Below are 17,230 nucleotides of genomic sequence, written 5' to 3'. Positions count from 1 at the left end.
TCAGCTCAGGGGACCCCAGCAAAGAATCCTCAGAGAATGGCTTAGCTTGGGAAGGAGATCAGAGAGATCTCCAGCCCCCTGCCACGGGCAGGGCTGCCTCTCAGCTAGACTTGGTGTCTCAAGGCCTCAGCCAACCTGGCCTTGAACAACTCCAGGGATGTAGACCTGTTGGCCTGAGTGCAGAGGAGGGCCATGAAGATGATCAGAGGACTGAAGCACATGGGAGCACATACTGAGAGAGCTGGGCTGCTCAGCCTGGAGAAGGCTCCAGGAGACCTCAGAGCAGCCTCCCAGGACCTGAAGGGGGCTAGAGGAGAGCTGGGGAGGGACTTTTTACAAAGGTTTGGAGTGATAGGATGAGAAAGAATGGATTGAAGCTTGAGGAGGGCAGATTGAGACTGGAGATGAGGAAGAAATTGTTGCCAGTGAGGCTGGTGAGACACTGGCACAGGTTGCCCAGGGAGGCTGTGGCTGCCTCCTCCCTGGAGGTGTTCAGAGCCAGGCTGGATGAGGCCTTGAGCAAGCTGGGCTGGGGGGAGGTGTCCCTGCCCATGGCAGGGGGTTGGGACTGGATGAGCTTTGAGGTCCCTTCTAACCCAGCCCATTCTGTGATATTATGGATCTGTTCCAAGACCAGCATAAACCAGTGGGCATGAGAGCAGCCCTGAAGGAAAGGCCTTGGGGGTGCTGGGGGAGGAGAAGCTCAGCAGGAGCCAGCAGTGAGCACTTGCAGCCCAGAGAGCCAAGCAGAGCCTGGGCTGCAGCAAGAGAAGTGTGGCCAGCAGGGCCAGGGAGGGGATTCTCCCCCTCTGCTCCACTCTGCTCAGACCACACCTGGAGCTCTGGGTCCAGTTCTGGAGCCTCTGTTCCAGGAAGGCTCTGGAGGGGCTGGAAGGTGTCCAGAGAAGGGCCATGAGGATGAGCAGAGGGCTGGAGCTGCTCTGCTCTGGAGACAGCCTGAGAGAGTTGGGGTTGTGCAGGCTGGAGAGGAGAAGGCTCCCAGGAGACCTTCTGGTGGCCTTCCAGGATCTGAAGAGGGCTCCAAGAAAGCTGGGGAGGGACTTTTGAGGGTGTCAGGGAGTGATAGGAGTGGGGGGAATGGAGCAAAACTAGAAGTGGGGAGATTGAGATTGGACTGTGAGGAAGAAGTTGTTCCCCATGAGGGTGGGGAGAGCCTGGCAGAGGTTGCCCAGGGAGGTGGTGGAAGCCTCATCCCTGGAGGTTTTTGCAGCCAGGCTGGATGTGGCTGTGAGCAACCTGCTGTAGTGTGAGGTGTCCCTGCCCATGGCAGGGGGGTTGGAACTGGCTGAGCCTGGAGGTCCCTTCCAGCCCTGCCAGTTCTGTGGTTCTCTGGTTTCAAGCCCTTGTAAAGATTTGCAATGCTTACCTCAATGACTCTGGTTTCAAAATCCTCATAGGTTTCTGTGGGGAGAAAAGTGAGGAATTACATTTCCTTCTAAGCCCTCCCCCAGCAGCACAGCTCCCTGGAGGTTGGGAGAATTCTCAAAGGCTCCCATTTTCAGGTAACTGAATCTAGGAACCAATCTCAGCAACAAGCAGAAAAAGTAAGGGGAAAAAAAAAAAGAAAAAGAATATTGGGACAAATTTATCTAAGAGTGAGATTTTTAAAACACTTTTAAAAACACCTCACATATGTTGTTGGGTTGTTTTTTTTTTTTAGCTTGGCTCCATTCATTCAATTTCTTTTACAATAGGATTAGTGGAAAATCAAAACCAGCATAAAAGTTTGTGCTTTTTGGTTTTTTTTTTTTTCCCCTTCCCCATTTCTTCAGTAAAATCAATTCCTGTGAAGAAAATTAGGTTCAAGGAGAAAAAAAAAAAAAAAAACCAACCAAAAAGACCCCAAAGCAATTCAAATGTCAGCTTCCCACAAGAGGGAAGTTAGAAGTAGACTGAAGCTCCTGGGCAGGCTGGGCAGAGGAGATCTCATGAAACCTAACCAGGGCAAGTGTAGGGTCCTGGACCCTGGGGAGGAACAATTCCCCAGGTGAGGGCTGCCCTGCAGAGGAGGACCTGGTGGAGAAGCTCACTGTGAGCCAGCAATGTGTCCTCAAGGGCAGGCAGCAAGGCCAATGGCACTCTGGGGTGCACTGAGAGTGTGGCCAGCAGGTTGAGGGAGGTTCTCCTCTCCCTCTGCTCTGCCCTGCTGAGGCCACAGCTGGAGCTTTGTGTCCAGTTCTGGGCTCCCCAGGTCAAGAAAGACAAAGGAAGAGAGTCCAGCTGATGCTGCAAGGCTGCTGAGGTGCCTGGAGCATCCCTGTCAGGAGGGAAGGCTGAGAGCCCAGGGACTGTTGAGCCTGGAGAAGAGCAGCCCCAGAGGGGATCTTCTCTGATCATCTGATAAAGGATGGAGGTCCAGAGGATGAGGCTGAGCTGTTCCCAGCATGCCCAGTGACAGGAGAAGGGGCAGTGGACACAAACTGGACCATGAGAAGCTTCACTTGAACTTAAGGGAAAACTTCTTTGGTGTGAGGCTGCTGGAGGCCTGGAGCAGGCTGCCCAGAGAGGTTGTGGAGTCTCCTTCTCTGGAGACACTGAAAACCTGCCTGGCTGTGTTCCTTTGAGACCTGCCCTGGGTGAACCTGCCCTGCCAGGAGGTCTGGACTGGATGATCTCTGGAGTTCCCTTCCAGCCCCCAGCCATGCTGGGTTGCTGTGAACTGGCCCATGGCTGCAGCCTGTGCAGGTCCCTCTGCAGAGCCTTCCTGCCCTCAATGGAATCTTCCAACTCATTCCATTGGGTGTAGCTACAGAGGGATTCTGCAGAAGGACTGAAAACAGCATAATGGTGAAGACTGGGGACTCATTCCTTCACCAAACATTGCTTTAGCATTTCACAGATTGATAGAACAGGTTGGCTTGGAAGGGTCCATAAAGCTCATCCAGTTCCAACCCCCCCACCATGAGCAGGGACACCTTCCTCCAGCCCAGCTTGCTCAAGGCCTCATCCAGCCTGGCTTTGGTCCCTTCCAAGCTGGCATTCTAGGACTCTAACACAACAGAACAGCACTGCACATCTGGCAGGTAATCCAAGAGGCTAAAAGCCATCATGAACTCCCTGAACTATCTGAGCCTATGGAGCAAAAGTAGAAGTGGGGAGATTCAGATTGGATGTTAGGAAGAAGTTGTTCCCCCTGAGGGTGGTGAGAGCCTGGCAGAGGTTGCCCAGGGAGGTGGTGGAAGCCTCATCCCTGGAGGTTTTTGCAGCCAGGCTGGATGTGGCTGTGAGCAACCTGCTGTAGTGTGAGGTGTCCCTGGCCATGGCAGGGGGGTTGGAACTGGCTGAGCCTTGAGGTCCCTTCCAACCCTGCCAGTTCTGTGATTCTAACTCAGCAGTGATATAACAAATCTCACTTCTGCTCTGATTCAGCTGCCTGGATTCATGTATGGGTATGCAAAAAAAGGAGCATGGAATGTTTGTGGGTTGGAAGGGACCTCCAAAGGTCATCTAGGCCAACCCCCAAGCAGTACAAAACTTCTCACATAAAAAGCAGAGCAGACACCCAGATCCTGGTTCTATTTTCCAGCTCACAAATGGACTCTCTCTATGACCTTGATACTTCTCTGCAAACTGGAGCTGCCCTTTTCACAGCTCACAGGATGGTAGGGGTTGGAAGGGACCTCTGGAGATCTTCCAGTCCAAGCCCCCTGCCAGAGCAGGATCAGAGAATCCAGCATAGGGCACACAGGAACACATCATCATAGAATCATCTAAGAATCAACCAGGTTAGGAGAGACCTCCAAGATCATCCAGTCCAACCTATCACCCAGTCCTACCCAATCAACCAGACCATGGCACCCAGTCTAGTTGATTTCCAGGCAGGGCTGGAAAGGCTCCAGAGAAGGAGACTCCACAACCTCTCTGGGCAGCCTGCTCCAGGCCTCTGGGACCCTCCCAGGGAAGAAGTTCCTCCTCCTGTTGAGGTGGAACCTCCTGTGCTGCAGTTTCCATCCATTGCCCCTTGGCCTATCCCAGGGCACAACTGAGCAGAGCCTGTCCCTGTCCCCTGCCTCCTGACCCCCAGCCCTCAGCTATTGATAGACATTGATCAGATCCCTCTCAGCCTTCTCCTCTCCAGACTGAACAGCCCCAGGGCTCTCCTCATAGGGCAGTGCTCCAGTCCTTGCAGCCCTCCCTTGGACTCTCTCCAGCAGATCTCTGTCCCTCCTGAACTGAGGAGCCCAGAGCTGGATGCAACACTCCAGGTGGGGCCTCAGGAGGTGGTGGGGGAGGGAGGGAGAAGCTTGGCTCTGCCTTTCTCTGAGCCCCTCATCAGAAAGGCTAAGAAAGCCTAAGACAAACAATCAGCTTTTCTTACCTCCATTAGGACCTGGGTCAGGAGGATCCAGAAGGACACCTCCCCAACACTTCCCACTCCAGCCTCCCTCTCTCTTGATTTTGACTTTCCTTTTCTTCTCCCAGGTGTCTCTCTGCTGAAGGATTTCAGACTGGATCCTCTCCCGCTCTTCTTTTTTCCTCTGGGTAACTGCCTGCATTTTCCCATCCTGCACCACAGGGGCATTAAGACCAGGCCAGAGGAAACCAGAACGTCCTAAAGAAACAAAAAAAAACACCCCAAAACATCAAAAAAAAAAACAAACCCCAAAACCCACAAAAATAGCAGAGGAAACCAAAAAGCAATAACAGAATTATGGTTTATTCCAAATGAGGATTCCAGACTCTGTAGCATGCAACTGAAAGGCAAGAGAACTGGAAGGTTCTCCCACATTTCATGGATGTTTGAGGAGAGTCTGGTTCAACATTTCTGTTGGTGCCATGGGCAGTGGCATTGAGGCACCCTCAGCAGGTTTGCTGATGACACCAAGCTGTGTGGTGCTGCTGACAGGCTGGAGGGAAGGGATCCATCCAGAGGGACCTGGGCAGGCTGGAGGGAAGGGATGCATCCAGAGGGACCTGGGCAGGCTGGAGGGAAGGGATCCATCCAGAGGGACCTGGACAGGCTGGAGGGAAGGGATCCATCCAGAGGGACCTGGGCAGGCTGGAGGGAAGGGATCCATCCAGAGGGACCTGAACAGGCTGGAGGGAAGGGATCCATCCAGAGGGACCTGGGCAGGCTGGAGGGAAGGGATCCATCCAGAGGGACCTGGGCAGGCTGGAGGGAAGGGATCCATCCAGAGGGACCTGGACAGGCTGGAGGGAAGGGATCCCTCCAGAGGGACCTGGGCAGGCTGCAGAGCTGGGCCCAAGACAGCCTTCTGAGGTTCAACAAGGCCAAGGGCAAGGTCCTGCAGCTGGGTCAGGGCAATGCCAAGCACTGATCCAGGCTGGGCAGGGACTGGCTGGAGAGCAGCCCTGAAGAAAAGGCCTTGGGGGTGCTGGGGGAGGAGAAGCTCAGCAGGAGCCAGCAGTGAGCACCTGCAGCCCAGAGAGCCAAGCAGAGCCTGGGCTGCAGCAAGAGAAGTGTGGCCAGCAGGGCAGGGAGGGGATTCTCCCCCTCTGCTCCACTCTGCTCAGACCACACCTGGAGCTCTGTGTCCAGTTCTGGAGCCTCTGTTCCAGGAAGGATCTGGAGGGGCTGGAAGGTGTCCAGGGAAGGGCCATGAGGATGAGCAGAGGGCTGGAGCTGCTCTGCTCTGGAGACAGCCTGAGAGAGTTGGGGTTGTGCAGGCTGGAGAGGAGAAGGCTCCCAGGAGACCTTCTGGTGGCCTTCCAGGATCTGAAGGGGGCTCCAAGAAAGCTGGGGAGGGACTTTTGAGGGTGTGAGGGAGTGATAGGAGTGGGGGGAATGGAATAAAGCTGGAAGTGGGGAGATTCAGGCTGGATGTTAGGAAGAAGTTCTTCCCCATGAGAGTGCTGAGAGCCTGGAATGGGTTGTCCAGGGAGGTGGTTGAGGCCCCATCCCTGGAGGTGTTTAAGGCCAGGCTGGATGAGGCTCTGGCCAGCCTGATCCTGTGTGAGGTGTCCCTGCCCATGGCAGGGGGGTTGGAACTGGCTGAGCCTTGTGGTCCCTTCTAACTTTGACTGATTGCATGATACCAAATTGATATTCAACCCCCCTCCAGCCCCTCCAAGGGCAACATGAAACAACCAGAGCAGGATTTCTTTTTTTTTTTGTAAAGGGTAAAAATACCTCTGGCACCACAGCCATCACCAGCAATTTGTCCACTTAGCAACTGCAGAAACAGCAGACATGGAAAGGTCAGGAGATGCCTTCAGCCCTTCCTCTGTCAATTTACCTTCACCAATCTCCTGGCCTCTGTTGAGATTCTTCCTGAGCTTTTTCTTCCTTCTCTTTCCTCTTCCTTTCTTCACTCCTGCGCCAGTCTCTGCCAAAGCTCCTTTCCATAGCTCATCAGCTGTCACTGAAATAAAAAAGCTTTCCTAAGTAAGACACAAGCACAGCTCCTCCTGCAAACCAAAGCTGAACAACCAGAGGCAAACCTTGACACCTGAGCCTCCTGCTTCATCTTGGCTGGGATCTGAACTGTAGGACTCAGTGAGACTTAAGACAGGCTGAGAGCTGGGCAGGGAGACATGGAATGACATCCAACAAGGGCAAGGGGAGATTCCTGCACCTGGGAAAGAACAACCCCAGGGAGCAGGAGAGGTTGGGGACTGAGCTGCTGGAGAGCAGGGAAGGGGAAAAGGCCCTGGGGGTGCTGGTGGATGGGAGGTTGGCCATGAGCCAGCAATGTGCTCTGGTGGCCAAGAAGGCCAAGGGCAGCCTGGGGGGGATCAGAAGGGCTGTGGTCAGTAGGTCAGAGAGGTTCTCCTGCCCCTCTGCTCTGCCCTGCTGAGGCCACATCTGGAATATTGTGTCCAGGTCTGGGCCCCTCAGCTCAAGAAGGACCTCAGGGAAGTGCTTGAGAGAGTCCAGCACAGAGCCACAAAGATGCTGCAGGCAGTGGAACATCTTCCTCATGGGGAGAGCCTGAGGGAGCTGAGGGCTCGGGAGCTTGGAGAGGAGGAGCCTGAGGGTGAGCTCATTGCTGGTGCTAAAGATGTGCAGGGGGAGTGCCCAGAGGCTGGAGCCAGGCTCTGCTGGGGGATGCCCAATGCCAGCACAAGGGGCAGTGGTGGGAGTTGAGGCATAGGAAGTGCCATGGGAACAGGAGGAGAGATTTTGTCCCTGTGAGGGTGGCAGAGCCCTGGAGCAGGCTGCCCAGGGGGGTTGTGGAGTCTCCCTCTGTGGAGATATTGAAGACCTGCCTGGCTGTGCTCCTGTGTGCCCTGCCCTGGGTGCCCCTGCTCTGGCAGGGGGGTTGGACTGGATGAGCTCTGGGGGTCCCTTCCAGCTCCTGACACTCTGTGCTTACTGCCTGGCTAAGGAAGGAGTTTCCCTCTAGGTGTGCAGAGGTGTGCCTCTGCCACAGCATCACAGAATGCCAGGGGTTGGGAGGGCCCTCCAGGGACCATCAAGTCCAATGGTCCAATGCCAGAGCAGGGCCACCTGGGGCAGATCACACAGGAACACACCCAGGGGGGTTTGGAAGATGTCTAGAGAAGGAGACCACCTGCCCAGTGAATGGAATCACAGAAGGTCCTCTTAACCCAGGCAAAACCAAACTACACCAGGATGGACCTGAGGATGTGGAGCAGGCAGCATATTCCCTCCTGCTGCTGCAGAGCAGGAGGCCAGCACCACAAAGCACACACAGCACCACTGCTGTGTTGGCAGAGTGATGCTCTTCTGGGTCTCACCCAGAGGCTGTGTTACTATGGCAGCTTCAATCTCTCCTCTTCTCTCATTAGAAAATGAATTTGTTTCTCTGAAGGCAGCACAGACTTCCAGCCAGGGGAATTAAAATAACTCTGCTCCAACCCCTTGTTTTCCATCCCCAACTCACCACTGCTTACACTGGGAGAGAACTACTGAAAGCCCAGATCCATGTGGCTCTCAAGAATCACATTCCTAAAGTCTTGGCAATCCTCATGGGGCTCAGCCAGGCCAAGGGCAAGGTCCTGCAGCTGGGTCAGGGCAACCCCAGGCACAAATCCAGGCTGGGAGAGGAGTGGCTGGAGAGCAGCCTGCAGGAGAAGGCCTTGGGGGTGTCACAGAATCACAGAGTGGTAGGGGTTGGAAGGGATCTCTGGGGATCTTCTAGTCCAACCCCCTGCTAATGAAGGTACATCTAGATCAGGTTTCACAAGGATGTGTTCAGATGAATTTGGAAAGCCTCCAGAAAAGGAGACTCCACAACCTCTCTGGGCAGCCTGTTACAGTGTTCCATTGGCCTCAAAGTCAGTAAGTTTCTCCTTAAGTTCTAAAAGAAACCTCATGTGTTCTAATTTGTACCCATTACCTCATGTCCTATCACTGGTCACCATGGAAAAGAGCCTGGATCCATCCTCATGGCCTCCATCCTCCAGACATTTATATGCATTTTGTATATTGTTTCTCAGGCTAAAGAGCTCCAGGTCTCTCAGCCTCTCCTTGTAAGAGATGCTCCAGTCCCCTGATCATCCTTGAGGTCCTTCGTTGGACTCTCTCCAGTAGTTCTCTATCCTTCCTGAACTGGGGAGCCCAGAATTGGACACAATACTCCAGGTGTGGCCTCTGCAGGGCAAAGCAGAAGGGGAGGAAAACCTCCCTCATCCTGCTGGCTGTGCTCTTATTGCATCCCAGAATACTATTTGCCTTCCTAGCCATGGGGGCACATTGCTGGCTTATTGTGAACTTGACCACCAGCACTCCCAGGTCCTTCTGCACAGAGCTGCTTTCCAGCAGGTCAGTCTCTAACCTGCAGTGGTGCACAGGGTTATTCATCCTCAGGTGCAGGACTCTACACTTGCCCTTATTATGAAGCTCCTCTCTGCTCTTCTGCCTGTCCAGGCCTCACTGAGTGCCAGCACAGCCTTCTGGTGTGTCAGCCACTCCACTCATCATCATCAGTAACGTTGCTGAGAGCACGCTCTCAAGCTGAGTTCCAGACATTAAGACAAGCATGCAAAGATCATCTTCTCCCTCCTCTGTTTTCCATGTGATCCTTTATCATCCAAGATGTTAAAAAATGAGTGAATGTGTTTAAAGCAAAATACTTATCAGGTCCACAAGCACACATCTGGTCATGCCATGAAGTCCCCCAGAACGCCTTGGATGCTCCTTCCACTAACTGGATGAGCCTGTGCCATCTACGTGGGCCAAAGAATTACACCTCATATCAAGAGTCAGGAATTCATTGTTGGCTTAACTGACCACTGTCAGGTGGTGACAGAGTCCCCAGGAGCCAGCAATGGTCCCTGGCAGCCCAGCAGGCAGCTGTGTGCTGAGCTGCATCCAGAGCAGGGAGAGCAGCAGCACAGGGAGGGGATTCTGACCTCTGCTCTGCTCTGCTCACACCACACCTGCAGCACTGCCTCCAGTCCTGGGAGGGACATGGAGCTGCTGGAGAGGGCCTGGTGCTGGTCTCTTCCCCCAGGTACCAGTCTCTTCTCAAGCTGCAGCAGGGCAGGGTCAGACTGCACATTAGGAAAATATTTTTCCCCATCAAGTGTGGTCAGGCACTGGGATGAGCTGCACAGGGAGGTGGTGGAGTCCCCAAGCCTGGAGGTGTTTCAAGGTGGTTTGGATGTGGTGCTTGGGGCTCTGGTTTAGGGCTGACCCTTGCAGAGTAGGGGCAGTGGTTGGACTTGGTGCTCCTGAGGGGCTCTTCCAACCTGAACGTTGCTGTGATTGTGTGCAAGAGGCAGAGCTGTGGTGCTGAGGGCCAGGGCTCAGCCCCAGCCTTGGCAGAGTTGGAGAGTGGTCGACTCAATGATCTTTGAAGGCCATTTCCAACCCAAGCAACTCTGTGATTCTCTAACTTCACCAAGGAGAAAAGCTTCATTGCTGACCTGAGCATCTCACTTCCAACCAAAAGCCCAACTGTGCTTGGGACCAGCAAGCAGGGAATGCACCACTGCAGCAAAGTCCAGCCCAGAAGGAGACTGCAGGCCAGCAGCTCTTGCACGATGCAGCTTTGCAGGTTCTAAAGTGGCCCTAGAGGCCTGCTGCATGAGTTGGAATGTGGATGGTCAATCACCTTAAGCTTCTTAGCAGACTCAGAACACTGCTGTGTAAGCAGCAATTTCTTGTTGGCACTGCTAATCCTGCCAGCCTGGAAACATGCAGGGACAAGGAACCCATTCCCATTCTTCCTTGCAAGCTGCTTTTGAAAAGGTGGAAGAGTTCCCCAAACTGCTGCAGGTTGTGTGGCCTCACAAAGGGTCAGGAACAGCTGCAAAGGAGGCTGCTGAGAGGGGCAGCAAGAAGCAGGTGAGAGCAGGGAGCTCTGCAGCTGGGAGCACACTCAAAAACCTCCCAGCACCCTGAGCTGCATTCTCATTGTCTGTACAATGAGATCCCTGAAGCCAAAACAGAGGAAAGGAACAGAGGTCACAGAGCAAGGAGCCTGAACCAAAGGAGAGCAGCTGGTCCCAACAGAGCAGCCAGCTGAGGTGACACTCACAGACTGCATTGGGTTGGAAGGGACCCTCCAAGGGTCTGCCCTCAGCAGGGACACCTCCAGCTAGAGCAGGCTGCACAGGGACACAGCCAGGCTGAGCTTGGATGGCTCCAGGGATGGGGCCTCAAGCACAGAAGCACAGAATGGGAGGGGCTGGAAGGGAGCTCCAGAGAGCATCCAGCCCAGCCCCCCTGCCAGAGCAGGGCACCCAGGAACACAGCCAGGTGGGCTTGGAAAAGGCTCCAGAGAAGGAGACTCCACAACCCCCCTGGGCAGCCTCCAGCAGCCTCACACCAAAGAAGTTTCTCCTCATGGAAAAAGAGGAACCTCCTGGCTTCCAGCTTGCACCTCTTGTGCCTTGTCCTGTCCCTGGGCACCACCAAGCAGAGCCTGGCACCTTCCTCCTGACCCCCAGCCCTCAGCTATTGACAGACATTGATCAGATCCCTCTCAGCCTTCTCCTCTCCACACTAAACAGCCCCAGGGCTCTCAGTCTCTCTTCACAGGGGAGATGCTCAAGTCCCCAAATCATCCTCCTGGCTCTCTGTTGGACTTTCTCCAGCAGGTCTCTGTCTCTCCTGACCTGGGGAGCCCAGAACTGGACACAGCATTCCAGGGGTGGTCTCAGCAGGGCAGAGCAGAGGGGCAGCAGAACCTCCCCAGCCCTGCTGCCCACACTTTTCTTGCTGCCCCCCAGGATCCCATTGGCTCTCTTGGCCACAAGGGCACATTGCTGTCCCATGCAGAACTTGCTGCCCACCAGCACTCCAAGGTCCTTTTCCATGGAGCTGCTCTCCAGCAGGATCACCCCTGGGCTGTCCTGGTGCCCCCATCTCTGGGCAGCCTGTGCCAGTATTTCACCAGTCTCCTTGTGCAGAGCTCCCTCTGAATGTCCAACCTAATCCCTGCTCCACTTTCAAACCTTTGCCCCTTTCCTACCACTTGAGTGAGTCAGGTTTTGACCTCAAGCACCAGACAAGCTCTGCCAAAAGGAGAAGCAGATGACAATGTCACATTTGGTACCCAAGTGCAGCTAATCAGTCTGCAATAATCTCATCCTGTGTTTGGAAAGCAGTGAATTTCATGGAGCACATGGGAAGCCTGCAGGCTACAGAGCTGAGAGCCCTTTGGAAGATGGCAGATATCACCCTGACTGTAAGACAAAGTGACAAGAATGGAACATGGAAGGAATGTGCTGCAGTCAAGAAGATTACAGGGGCAGGGACACTGCTCACAGGGGACAGACAACACAGCAGTGGAGGAATAAAAGATATCTGACCACAGAAAAGGTCAATCTGGCTGGGCAGCAAAGCACCAAGCTGACTGAAGAGCACAGGCAGGGGCAGGAGAAATGTAGGCTGGGTGAGCAGTGGCTGGAGAGCAGCCTGCAGGAGAAGGCCTTGGGGGTGTCAGGTGGTGACAGAGTCCCCAGGAGCCAGCAATGGTCCCTGGCAGCCCAGCAGGCAGCTGTGTGCTGAGCTGCATCCAGAGCAGGGAGAGCAGCAGCACAGGGAGGGGATTCTGACCTCTGCTCTGCTCTGCTCACACCACACCTGCAGCACTGCCTCCAGCTCTGGGGTCCCCAGAATGAGAGGGACCTGGAGCTGATGGAGAGGGTCCAGGGGAGGTCACAAAGATGATCAGAGGGCTGGAGAAGCTCTGCTGTGGGGACAGGCTGGGAGTTGGGGTTGAAAAGAAGGGAGGTCTCTCCAGGGAGACCTCAGAGCAGCCTTCCAGGACCTGAAGGGGCTCCAGGAGAGCTGGGGAGGGACTTTGGACAAGGGCTGGGAGTGACAGGAGGAGAGGAATTGAAGCTTGAGGAGGGCAGATTTGGACTGGAGATGAGGAAGAAATTCTTGAGAGTAAGGGTGGTGAGAGACTGGCACAGGTTGCCCAGGGAGGCTGTGGCTGCCTCCTGCCTGGAGGTGTTTAAGGCCAGGCTGGATGAGGCCTTGAGCAACCAAGAGTTGAGAGGCTCCCTGCCCATGGCAAGGGATTTGAGTAGGTGATCTTTGAGGTCCTTTCTGACCTAAGCAAGGTCAGAATCCATTGCAGGATTCTCTGATGAACACATGCTGGCCCATCTGCAGAAAAAGAATGCCCTCTGCTCAGATCATCAACATGGGTCCAGTAGCCACCAACCAAATGGACAGGAGAGCTAGAAATTGAAACAATTTCATCTCACAAACCACTGAAGGCTGTGAGGGGTTTTTTCCCTAAATTTGCAAGTTCCTTATGGCCTCACCACAAGCAGAAGCATCAAACAGTCATAGAATCACAGAACCAACCAGGTTGGAAAAGACCTCAGAGATCCCCAAGTCCAACCTATGACCTAATGCCTAACACCTCCTGACAACCAAACCCTGGCTCCAAGGGACACATCCAATCCTTTTCTGAACACCTCCAGGGGTGCTGACTCCACCACCTCCCTGGGCAGCACATCCCATGGCCAATTACTCTTTCTGGGAAGAACTTTCTCCTCACCTCCAGCCTAACCTTCCCCCTGCACAGCTTGAGACTGTGTCCTCTTGTTCTGGTGCTGGGTGCCTGGGAGCAGAGCCCAACCCCCACCTGGCTACAACCTCCCTTCAGGCAGTTGTAGAGAGCAATGAGGTCTGCCCTGAGCCTCCTCTTCTCCAGGCTAAACACCCCCAGCTCCTCACAGCCTCTCCTCACAGGGCTGTGCTCCAGACCTCTCCCCAGCCTCACTGCCCTCAGAGCACTCAGACTGTGCTTAACATTAGGCCAAGAATTACCTGAGAATAAGGGGGGAGGGGGTGGAATCAAACATAAAATCATAGAATGGTTTGGGTTGGAAGGGACCTCCAAAGCTCACTAGTCCAAGCCTGCTGTGGTCAGCAGGGACATCCTCCACTAGGGCAGGTTGCCCACAGCCCTGTCCAGCCTCACCCTGAACATCTCCAGGGCTGGGGCCTCAAGCACAGCCCTGGGCAGCCTGTGCCAGTGTCTCACCACTCTCCTTGGGCACAACTTCCTCCTCAGCTCCAACCTCAAGCTGCCCTGCTCCACTTTCAAACCATTGCCCCTGGGCCTAGCACTCCAAGCCCTTCTCAACAGTCCCTCCCCAGCCTGCCTGCAGCTCCCCTGCAGACATTGAAATGCAGCTCTGAGCTCTCCCTGCAGCCTTCTCCTCTGCAGGCTCAACAGCCCCAACTCTCCCAGCCTGTCCCCACAGCAGAGCTTCTCCAGCCCTCTCAGCATCTCTCTGGCCTCCTCTGGACCCTCTCCAGCAGCTCCAGGTCTCTCTTGTGTTGGGGGCCCCAGAGCTGGACACAGCCCTGCAGGTGAGGTCTCCCCAGAGCAGAGCAGAGGGGCAGGATCCTCTCTCTCCAGCTCTGCCCACACTGCTTTGGCTGCAGCCCAGGCTGCCCTTGGCCTTCTGTGCTGCCAGTGCCCATTGCTGGCTCCTCTCCAGCTTCTCCCCCACCAGCACCCCCAAATCCTTGTCCCCAGGACTGCCCAAAACACTCAACCCCCACACCTCACTGAGCTAAATTACTAAATCATGAAATTTGATGTTCTGAAAATATTTTGCTGCTGCTCCTCTAGAACCACCTTGTACCTTTGAGTGCAATTCAACTCACCACCTCTGATACTGCTAGAAGGAATACACTGGAACCACAGATTCACAGGCAAATTTACATGATAAAGGACTTCAAGAGGTCCTTGATCTAACCCCACACTCCAATCAAAGCCAACTTCAAAGCTAAACTCAGCTTCAAGAATGGACAGAGAATTGCTCACCATATTTTGCTATCTCCAGTAACAGAAATTCCACAACCTCTCTGCATTCCCCCACCCTCGTCCAGTGCTGGACCACCCTCAAGAAGAAGAACCTTTTCCTACTGTGTAACCAGACCTGTTCTTGATCTAACTCCTCTTGCCTGTCCTTTATTGTGGGTCTGGGCACCTCAGAATTGTGTCTCTGTCTTCTTTAGCAACACAACATCATTTAGGTTGGAAGGAACCACAGCATAGCACTGACTCCATCCCCAGGCCCAGGCAGAGCTATCTCAAATTTCACAGATGCATCCCCTGGGTTGGCTTGGAAGGGACCTCAGAGCTCATCCAGTTCCAACCCCCTGCCATGGGCAGGGACACCTCCGCCCAGCACAGCTTGCTCAAGGCCTCATCCAGCCTGGCCCTGAACACCTCCAGGGAGGAGGCAGCCACAGCCTCCCTGGGCAACCTGTGCCAGTGTCTCCCCACCCTCACTGGCAACAATTTCTTCCTCATCTCCAGTCTCAATCTGCCCTCCTCAAGCTTCAATCCATTCCCTCTCCTCCTGGCACTCCCAGCCCTTGTCCAAAGTCCCTCCCCAGCTCTCCTGGAGCCCCTTCAGGTCCTGGAAGGCTGCTCTAAGGTCTCCCTGGAGCCTCCCTGGAGTCCCAACTCTCCCAGCCTCTCCCCACAGGGGAGGTTCTCCATCCCTTTCTGATCATCTTTGTGACCTCCTCTGGACCCAATCCAGCAGCTCCAGGTCCCTCTCATGCTGGGGGCCCAGAGCTGGAGGCAGTGCTGCAGGTGTGGTGTGAGCAGAGCAGAGCAGAGGTCAGAATCCCCTCCCTGTGCTGCTGCTCTCCCTGCTCTGGATGCAGCTCAGCACACAGTTGACCATTTCATTACTGCATCTCTCCAAAGCAAATTTGTTTTCCTCTTGTGTTTATTGCAGAGAACAACTTCAATCCAGTCTGAGACTTACATGTGTTGAAGAAGCTGCTGCTTCTGCGTTGCTCAACTGTGCCAGTCCAGGGGCCAGAGCTGGAACACCGTGCTTGGAAAGCCCAGGCCAGACTGGAATAGGAAGGGCAACTCCCTCCCAGTGGCACAGAAGCAAACCCTGAGAAGGAAAACAGGAAAGGTGTTTATGGCCAGCTCCTTTTCTTCTTTAAAGCAGCATTCCCTGCAAGCACACAGCCCCCAGCTCAGTTTCCAAAGGGAATCAAGGCTTGAAGCTTTTGTCTTGAAGGACAGGTTGCAGGAGGGGTTGGGAGGGAATCACACAATCAGAATGGGGATGGAAGGGACCTCCAGAGATCATCCAGGCCAACCCCCCTGCCAGAGCAGGGGCACCCAGGGCAGGGCACACAGGAACACAGCCAGGAGGGGTTGGAAAGGCTCCAGAGAGGGAGACTCCACAACCCCACTGGGCAGCCTGCTCCAGGGCTCTGCCGCCAAAGAAGTTTCTCCTCATGTTGAGGCAGCACCTCCTGTGTTCTAGTTTGTGTCCACTGCCTCTTGTCCTGTTACTGGGCACCAGTGGAAAAAGACTGGCCCCATCTTCTTGACACCCATCCTTAAGGTATTTGTAACCATTGATCAGATGTTTCTCAGCCTTCTCTTGTCATGCTGAACAGCTCCAGCTCACCCAGCCTCTGCTCACCAAAGAGGTGCTCTGTTCCCTTCATCATCCTCATAGCTCTCCACTGGACTCTCTCCAGCAGGTCTCTGTCTCTCTTGAACTGGGGAGCCCCAAACTGGACACAGCATTCCAGGTGTGCTCTCAGCAGGGCAGAGTAGAGCCTCCCCAGCCCTGCTGGCCACACTCCATGAACCCCAGGAGACCATTGGTCTTCTTGGCCACTAGGGCACATTGCTCTCTCTTGCCCAACTTACTGCCCACCAGCACTCCCAGGTCCTTCTCTGCAGAGCTGTTTTCCAGCAGGTCCCCTCACCTGTAGCACTGCAAGGGATTCTTCTTGCCCTGGTGCAGGATCCTACACTTGCCCTTGTTGAATTTCCTTAGCACCCTCCCTGCCCCACTCTGCAGCCTGTCCAGGTCAGGCTGAATGGCAGCACAGCCTCCCAGTTTCCTCTGCCCCAAGCCTGCAGCCTTCCTGGGGTTGTTGTGCCCCAAGTGCAGGACCCAGCCCTTGGCCTTGTTGGCTCTCATCCCATTGGCCTCATCCCATGGCTGCAGCCTGTGCAGGTCCCTCTGCAGAGCCTTCCTGCCCTCCAGCAGCTCCACGCTGCCTCCCAGCTCAGTGCCACCTGCAAGCTGACTGAGGCTGCCTCCACCTCCTTGTCCAGTCCATTGATGGAGTCATTACTGCCTGCAGCTGTGCCGTGTTCTGACCCAGGCACCTCCAGAGCAGCTCCTCTCATCCCACCTCAAGGGCAACTGGTTCTCGTACCACGAACAGCTCTTGTCAGGTCATTCCCCAGAATCGTGCGATGACAGCAGAGACAGAGCAAACCTCCTTCCCGCTCTCAGGAGCACACCCGCACAAGCGCACACCGCCCTCGCCCGGCGGGCATCCGCTCGGCGCTCTGCCTGCCCTTGCCACGGGAGACAAGCCCGTGGGTGAGTACCGCCTCCCCGCCTGGAGAAAGCTCCCCCGGGACCGCCTGCACCCCACCCCACCCCCATTACCTCTCCACGCCGCTCGGAAGGCCCCAGAGGTGCACGCCCGGCCGACAGCCGCCACCACCGCCGCCGCCATGCCGGCCCCTTCCCCACGCCGGCACCCGCCCCCTCGCTTAGCTGCCCAACGCACTGCCTGATGAGAAAGCCAACACAGGGCGATGCCGGCTCGGGGGAGCGCCAGAGCGGAGCGGCCAAAACCGACGGCCGAAGCGTACCTGAAGTCTTACCGGAGCGCTTCTGCCACCTCGGCCCCTTCCCGAGCCTAGCTGCTGCGTTAACGAGTCGACAGGCTGGCGCCGGACAGCCCCGCATCAGAGGCCCCCGAGCAGGACCCAAACTCAGGGGCGGCCCCAGGGGGCGGCGGGCGCCGGCCTCGGTACCCGGTCAGGCTCGGGCGGAGCGGCGGTGCTCGGTG

General features: G+C 55.3%; 1 protein-coding gene across 1 annotated transcript in view; it reads right to left on the bottom strand.

Moving 5' to 3' along the window:
* The window catches only part of MRPS5 (mitochondrial ribosomal protein S5), a 43,696-nt gene extending 26,805 nt beyond the window's left edge, over positions 1 to 16,891 (bottom strand). Inside the window, exons 1-5 of the mRNA XM_054383600.1 lie at positions 16,822 to 16,891; positions 15,151 to 15,288; positions 6,219 to 6,344; positions 4,340 to 4,573; positions 1,388 to 1,422 (exon numbers count right to left, since the gene is read on the bottom strand). Of these exons, the coding sequence (XP_054239575.1) occupies positions 1,388 to 1,422; positions 4,340 to 4,573; positions 6,219 to 6,344; positions 15,151 to 15,288; positions 16,822 to 16,891 (603 nt within the window). The remainder of the gene's footprint in view (positions 1 to 1,387; positions 1,423 to 4,339; positions 4,574 to 6,218; positions 6,345 to 15,150; positions 15,289 to 16,821) is intronic.
* Positions 16,892 to 17,230: the final 339 nt, after the last annotated feature.

This window comes from Indicator indicator, chromosome 9, assembly GCF_027791375.1.
Source record: "Indicator indicator isolate 239-I01 chromosome 9, UM_Iind_1.1, whole genome shotgun sequence".
Lineage (NCBI taxonomy): Eukaryota > Metazoa > Chordata > Aves > Piciformes > Indicatoridae > Indicator > Indicator indicator.
This window is presented reverse-complemented; position numbering and strand designations above follow the sequence as displayed.